The 7,668-nt window shown below is 58.2% G+C and overlaps 1 protein-coding gene across 2 annotated transcripts; it reads right to left on the bottom strand.

Moving 5' to 3' along the window:
- Positions 1 to 1,036: 1,036 nt before the first annotated feature.
- Positions 1,037 to 7,335, bottom strand: TP53INP2 (tumor protein p53 inducible nuclear protein 2). Of its 2 annotated transcripts, none has more exons than XM_061361703.1 (3): positions 6,996 to 7,335; positions 2,140 to 2,449; positions 1,037 to 1,312 (listed from the first exon to the last, which is right to left on the bottom strand). In XM_061361703.1, the coding sequence occupies exons 1-3, from the start codon at positions 7,117 to 7,119 to the stop codon at positions 1,060 to 1,062; spliced, it is 687 nt and encodes a 228-aa protein (XP_061217687.1). In that variant the 5' UTR covers positions 7,120 to 7,335; the 3' UTR covers positions 1,037 to 1,059. The 2 variants fall into 2 exon arrangements, with proteins under 2 accessions (XP_061217687.1, XP_061217688.1); XM_061361704.1 differs by having other exon boundaries at positions 2,140 to 2,269.
- Positions 7,336 to 7,668: the final 333 nt, after the last annotated feature.

Here is a 7,668-nt window from a genome sequence, read left to right as displayed (position 1 = left end):
GGAAAGGATGCACTTTTTAGCCAGGAGGGAAGACGTTCTCATTGCAGCTCCACCGCAGCAACCCTCTCACCCGGCCCCGCTGCCAGGGCCTGCCCCATCCTGTCTCTTAGCAGCCGCTCCCAGGTCCACCTTCACCCTTACTTCAGCCTCTTCCCTCGGGCCTCCTCTTCATCACCACCAGCTTCGACGTGCTTTTGCCACCTTGGGGAAGCTGCGCAGGTCCCTGCCTTGATCCCCTCCCAGGGACTGAGCAGCCGATGCTCCTTGGCTTATATCCCTTCCAAGGAAAAAGGTACACAGGGAAACACATCCATACAGGTGGATGTGTGTTTATAGCTGTGATTCAGGCAGATGAGCGGCTCCAGGAGGACCAGGCAGGACCACCAGCCATGGTGATGCTACCGCCGGCACTGGGCTGGACGCCGGCCCCGCAGCGCGGTGGTCGAGGACTCTGGTGAGGTGCAGGGGTGGTGCTTTGGTTCCTGAGATTGCTTTAAGGTTGTCTTTAAAAAACACCATGAGGCACCACGAGCTGCCCAATGACCCTGCCAAGGCTTCCACCAGCGCTTCCCCGTGGCAAGGGCCGGCAGTGGGGCCTTATCACTGTAAAAGTGTAGGTAAGAAACTGAGGAGGGAGGGGGGTCCTTGCTGGTTTCAGGGGGAAGGAAGCATTATGTAGTGTCATCGATGAGATTGTCCTAAAAAATCCCAATTCTTGTTGCTTCATTGCTCTTTTCACGGTGTCTCTGCTTGTGACATCCCGGTCTGGCTACACGCGGAGTCATGACACCCGGGAGAAAGGCACTGATGTCACAGGCTCATCAGGACAAACAGGCTTCGACGCGGGGGATCCCACCAGGAATACCCAATTCCCATGTGGAGGCTGGCACGGCTGCGAGGTGGAGCGGACAACCCGGCCCTCCATGCTGGAGCTGCGGCGCTGCGGGTGAAGGGCGCGGGGAGGAAGATGAGGAAGATGCTGAGTGGAGGCCTGGGTGTGCAGAGGGATGCGTGTGAGGAGGGCACGGAGTGGTGCCGGTGCCGGGCGTCCCGGTGAGGTCAGTAGTTGCAGTGGCGCTGGCAGGGCTGGTGGACGAAGGTGCCGATGTGCTGCTTGGCGCGGCGCAGCGGGCGCTGGCAGGCGCGGTTCTGCCGCTGCAGCGCCTTCTGGCTCAGGCGGTGCTTGTCGGCCAGCTGCTTGGCGCGCTGCACCCGCCGCGCCTGGCCCACCTTCTCCAGGATGGCAGCTTTCACCGAGAGGGACCGGCTGTGGTGCGGAACGTACCGCTCCAGCCGCGGCTCCGGCACCTCCCTGCGGGGAAAGGGGCAGTCAATGGAAACCCAGCATTGATGCTCCATCATCCCCCCACCATGGACCCTGCCACCTCCCGCCCCAGCCAGGATAAATCCAGACACCACCGGGAATGGGGGCATCCATCCCCACCCTCCTCACACTGGCCAATTCCTCTAAGCCCAACAATTTCTAAGTCCCCGTTTCCATCCCATTTGGGTCTCCCAGCCCTTTTCTACCCCCCCTTTCTGTACCCTCCCGCACTGAGGTTACTCTGAAGCTCTTGAGATCAAGCTGTGGCCCCCCAGGAGACTGTGCAAAGAGAGAAGTTCTGGAGGAAAGGTGTCCCCAGGCCTGAGGGAGGTTCACCCTGAGTTATCCCTCCTCCTCTGCCCTAGTGAGGGGGTTCTGGGGGAGATACTGGAGGCCTGGGGGGCTCTGGGGACCCCACAGTCACTGACAGCAGCATGGCCAAGGCAGCATCAGCACAGGTGGCCATCCCAGGAGACCCTGCTTGGGGCAATGGAGGGGAACGCAGCCCCTCTCCACTGAGCACAGCGATGAGCTCCTGATCCAGCACCCACAGCCACCTCACCACGGCATTGAGACCCCCTTAGCAGGGCATTTCAGGACGCAGAGGCTGCCATCCTTGCACAGAGGCACCCTGACAGACATGCAGGGTGTCCCTAAGGTGGGATGTGGGGACACTGAGGTCCCCCACAGCCCCACTCCATCTGTGACCAGAGCACTCCCCATCATACACAGCGATGTGGGATGCCAGTATGGACCGCCCATCCCGGTCCCCTGGTGCCAGCATCCCCAGGTGAGCACCCTCAAGCTATACTCACTCAGCAGCATCCTCCTCAGGGCCCTCCCCGTCCACCTCGAGGGTGCTGGTGACATACACAGACATGCTGGGGTGCTCGATGAGCAGGTCCTCCATGGGGCTGCTCCCCACGCCGTCGGGGCCGGGCCCCTCTGCAGTAAAACAGGGGGGAGGGGTGACAAACCAACTCTCGTCCATCAAGCAGGGACCGGCTGGAGCCGGGGCAGGGGCCGGAGGTGGTGACGGACCGGGGGGAGCCGGGCGGGACCGCGCCGAGCGCCCGGTGCCGCCAGCACCCACTCTCCGGGCTGCGCCGGGGCGGGCACGGGTGCCTGGGGGCGGCGGGGGTGCAGAGCCATGCGGGGCACAGCGGGGACACACACACATACCATGTACAGTGGGGAGGGGAGGGGAGGGGGGAGAGAAAGGGGCATCGTTAGTGCAAGAGACACCCCACCCGCTACCGACCGGCTCGGTGTCAACGGGGCCTCATGGACAGGGGAGACAGCAGCGGTGCCCCCACTGCACCCCAACTGGCACCCTCAGCACTGGGGCGGCTGCTGGTGCTGTGGGGAGCGGAATGGGAATCCTAGAATCAGAGAATCAAACACAGACTGGTTTGGGTTCAAGGGACCTTAGAGCTCATCCAGCTCCAGCCCCTGCCACGGACTGGGACCCCTTCCACTGGAGCAGTTTGCTCCAAGCCCCTGTGTCCAACCTGGCCTTGAACACTGCCAGGGATGGGGCAGCCACAGCTTCTCTGGGCACCCTAAAATCCAATCTAAACCTCCCCTCTTTCACCCTGAAGTCTTCACCCCTGGTCCTGTCACTACGTGTCTTTGGGAAAAGTCCCTCTCCAGGTTTTTTGGTGAAACGGTTCTGTTGAGGCAGTTTAACAAAAAACAGGGGGAAAGCAGCAGGGTTTCACTGCAGCGATTTCATTTTCATAGAATTCTAGAAGAGTTCGGGTTGGAAAGGACCTTGAGATCATCCAGTTCCAACCCCTCTGCCATGAGCAGGGACACCTCACACTAAACCCTGACACCCAAGGCTCTGTCCAACCTGGCCTTGAACACCACAAGGGATGGAGCATTCACAACTTCCCTGGGCAACCCATTCCAGTGCCTCACCACCCTCACAGGAAAGAATTTCCTCCTTATATCCAATCTAAACTTCCCCTGTTTAAGTTTTAACCCATTACCCCTTGTCCTATCACTACAGTCCCTATTGAAGAGTCCATCCCCAGCATCCCTATAGGCCCCCTTCAGATACTGGAAGGCTGCTATGAGGTCTCCACGCAGCCTTCTCTTCTCCAGGCTGAACAGCCCCAACTTTCTCAGCCTGGCTCCATACTGGAGGTGCTCCAGCCCCTGACCATCCTTGTGGCCCTTCTCTGGACTTGTTCCAACAGTTCCGTGTCCTTTTTCTGTTGAGGACACCAGAGCTGCACACAATGCTCCAAGTGAGGTCTCCTGAGAGCAGAGCAGAGGGGCAGGATCACCTCCTTGGACCTGCTGGTCACGCTCCCTTGGATGCAGCCTAGGATACGGTTGGCTGCCTGGGTTAATTTTACCCCTTCACAAAGTGAAGGAGAAATTCAGCCAGCACAAACGCTGCTTCAGCCTGTTCTTATGGCCCTGGGACCAGGCAGTGCCACCCAGGAGGAGCGCCGGCCTGCCTGCACTCACAAACACCTCCCAGCACTCTGCAGACATGGAAACCAAGCACACACACAGGAAAACACAGCTCACACCTTGTCTTCTGGAAGGAAACAGGGGAATACATTGTTCAGCAAGGGTTCTCCCCACCCCTTCAGCTTCAGTCCATTAGAGGCCAAAGTTGGAGTGGGTGATCCAGGAGCTGACCCAGCTTCCCTTTACCTTCCCTTCCTCACCTCCGCCTGGCAAAAGCACTTGGGCTGGTGCCTGTCTGGGCTGCCTGTGCTTGGAGTCACTGGTTGGGTTAGAGGAAGGGAGCCTGCACCTAACGCTGGGCTCATGAGGGTATCCAGAGCTGTTCCCAGCCTCATCAGGGGATGTCAAGGAACATGGTCTCAGGGAGCAGGGGGGACACAGTGTAGTATATCTATGGACACATATGACCCCGCAGTTAGGTGAGGGTGCAGGGCATGGAACTGTTGGAACAAGTCCAGAGGAGGCCATGAGGATGATCAGGGACTGGAGCACCTCCTGTATGGAGCCAGGCTGAGAAAGTTGGGGCTGTTCAGCCTGGAGAAGAGAAGGCTGCGTGGAGACCTCATAGCAGCCTTCCAGTTTCTGAAGGGGGCCTGTAGGGATGCTGGGGATGGACTCTTCAATAGGGACTGTAGTGATAGGACAAGGGGTAACGGGTTAAAACTGAAACAGGGGAAGTTTAGATTGGATATAAGGAGGAAATTCTTTCCTGTGAGGGTGGTGAGGCACTGGAATGGGTTGCCCAGGGAAGTTGTGAATGCTCCATCCCTTGTGGTGTTCAAGGCCAGGTTGGACAGAGCCTTGGGTGGCAGGGTTTAGTGGGAGGTGTCCCTGCCCATGGCAGGGGGGTTGGAACTGGATGATGGTAAGGTCCTTTCCAACACAAACTATTCTATGATCTATGACAAATCAGAGGTCAATCATAGGATCACAGAATGGTTTGGTTTGGAAAGAACCCTAAAGCTCATCCAGTTCCAACCCCCGGCCACAGACAGGAACACCTCCCACTACAGCAGGTTGCTCCAAGCCCCGTCCAACCTGACAGGGATGGGGCAGCCACAGCTTCTCTGGGCAATGAATGTGTTCTTATGGTGGAGAAACAGAGTGCAGGAAGCACGGGGCCACCATTCCCCACCCGCATGTCCCCAGCTCCTCCCACGGACGATGCCCCAGCCCGGGGCTTAGGGCAGGCCACAATTAGCCTTGCGAACACGAGAGCATCTTTCCTCGGGTCAGTGGATATCAAGCTATTAATAGTTGTTGGCATGTCGATTATTTGTCAGCCTGGAGACAGCCATCGAGCCCAGCTGGAGCATTCTTGGTCCTGCAACAGGGGAGCAGGGGACCCAGCACAGCTGAACCCTGCCCCACCACCCCTGGGAACCCAACCCCATCCTTTGCCAAGGCAGGTTTCAATGTCACAGGGAATATTTTGGGATCCCAAAATCCCTGCAGCCTTACTTCTAAGCACCGGTCATTGCTCTGTGCCTGGGTGCTGAGTAGAACCAGGCTGGGTGATGGGACAAGAGGAGCATCCAAAATACTCCTGGGATCTCTGGTTAATTCAGGTGCGTTTTGCAACACACGGGTCAAAGACCTGGCTGGGAGGGAATGAGGTTGGAGGCCCAGCAGGCTGGGAGAGAGCCAGGCTGAGATGCTCATCAGCTGCTGTGGCTCAAAGGTGAAGGATGAGGCTGGAGCCAGCGGGTTCGGTTGTAAAGTGCTCTGCGTAACTCCAGCCTCAGAACTAGGGCTGGAATAAATCATTCCATCACCAGCCATGGAACGCTGCGGGGAAGAGGCAGCGGCAGGGCTGGTGGGGATCAGCAGTGGGGTGGCACGGCCCAGGCAGTCACTGCTGAGAGGCAGCTCTGCATGGAGAGCGTGGCGGCTTGGCTGGGAAAGAGAAGGGAGCCTTTTGTCCCAGAGCCATCCCCGTGTCCCTGCTGGGCTGGCTGCAGTCTCGGACCCAGGGGATCAGGGCACAGCCCAGCTTTCTCTGTCTGGGGAAGCTCCTGGCTCCTTCTGGCGTGCTTTGGGCACGCTGCAGCCGTTGCCAGCTGGCCCAGGCAGGAGGCAGATGCGTGCGAGTGCTTCCAGGGACCTCCTTCCAACCCTCCTCCTCCTGTGTCACTGCTGTGACCCCCCCAGAGGACAGGGAATCCTCGGTGGTGCCTGTGCCCACACCACCCATCCACCTCCACCAGCCCCCCACACTGCTCCCAGCAGGCATAGGGCTGTTCCTATCCCCCATCCCAGGCTCACCCATGCTCTGGTCCCCTCTCCATCTCACTGCATGGGCAAAACCCTAACAAATGACTTGTATCATGAAAACCAGCTCTGCTCAGTGAACAGGGGACAGGAGCATCTGATGGGTGAACAGATGCCTGCAAGAGGGAGGACAAAACCCTTCTCCTAAACCTGCAGGACACATTTATGGTCCCTTTGGCTGGCACACCACAACCAACCATAGGCTGCAAAAGCAGACTGTGACCATTGAGGATCTCCTGCACAGGCAGGCTTCTTTGTGTAAGTTTGCTGCTCGATTTGCAAGCAAAAGGTCATAAAATCATCACTGCACTCGGTTGAGTCATCAACCCTACAATAGAAATGCCAAGGTCTTAATAGAGCTGGAGAAGCTCTGCACACAAGGAATTTGATCCGCTTGGTTGCTGTCAAAGGGGACTCAGGGTGGTTGCTGCCATCCCTGGGAACAGGGAGCCCCTGAGACTTCGTGCCAAACATCCCTTGTTTGAGTGCTGCTGGAATGGGCGCTGGGAATGATTTGAGAAGCCCTCTGGAGTTGATATTTGCTCCCCCAGTGCACTCAAATAACCCAAATGTGCCCAGTTTGCTGCAGCACATCCCCAGCTGGAGCCCCACGGTCCCCACCAGCACCCTGGGAGCAGGGTTTTCCTTTGGGAACAGGCTCCCAGCTTGGGTTTGACATGGCCATTGTGAGGAGAGGCCAAGCCCAGCTCCTCAAGGCAAAGTGCTGCCCACAGCAACAGGTCAGGAGCTGCTACAGCAACCACAGGGCTGGGCGACCCCAGGAAGAGGGATGCACAGAGCTGAGCACACGTGGTGGAAGCTCCTCTGCTGTCATCTCCAAAGGTTTTCCCAGCTCCAGAGAGCCACGGTGCAGCAGAGGCTGTGGGAAGCCAGACCCCGCTGCTTTCCTCACCTGCAAGGTCAATTATGAGCCAGCCATCCTCCTCCTCCTCCTCCTCCACAAAGGGTTTGGGCTCCTCAAGGCCTTCTGGAGTGCTGCTGTCACTGAAGAAGAGGCTGGTGAGGCGCTGAAACATGGTGGGGAGCGGTCCCAAAGGATGGATGGCGACTTAGGGTGCTGCTGAGCACTGCCTTTCAGACGTGGAAATGGGAGTGGTGGGTAGTGAGGGTTAAAACCAGCACTGGAGGTCTCAGTGGTGATGGAGATACTCTGCTGCTAGGGAGCTCGTAGCTGGGTTAAGTGGTGTGCAGTGCAGTTCTGAGGTTCTTCACTTGGCTTCAGTGCAAAAGGCCTGTAAGAGGGTAAGGAAAAGGAATCATGCATGTGGAGCGGTTGTCAGCGCGGCTGTCCTGCATCCCTGGGGCTCAGATGGGCTGCAGGGCTGGGTGCCTGCACCCCACACAGAGCCCCACATTCCATCCCCTTCCTCATGAGCAGTGTGTCCCAGGGGACCCGTCTGCTGGCCAAACACATCACTGCTTTATCCCTGGGGACACACATCCCTGCCCAGCTCAGGGGGACGTCTGGAGTCACTGTAGAGCTCCCAGTGGCACAGACAGGGGGCAGGCACAGGGTGCAGCGTGTTATTTGTGCAGAGAAAACGCTTTTTGGTCCAGAGACATTA

The sequence above is a fragment of the Neopsephotus bourkii genome, unplaced genomic scaffold, assembly GCF_033783945.1.
Source record: "Neopsephotus bourkii isolate Nb327-2 ecotype Australia unplaced genomic scaffold, CSIRO-AGI_Nbou_v1 NB_1060, whole genome shotgun sequence".
NCBI classification, from domain to species: domain Eukaryota; kingdom Metazoa; phylum Chordata; class Aves; order Psittaciformes; family Psittacidae; genus Neopsephotus; species Neopsephotus bourkii.
This window is presented reverse-complemented; position numbering and strand designations above follow the sequence as displayed.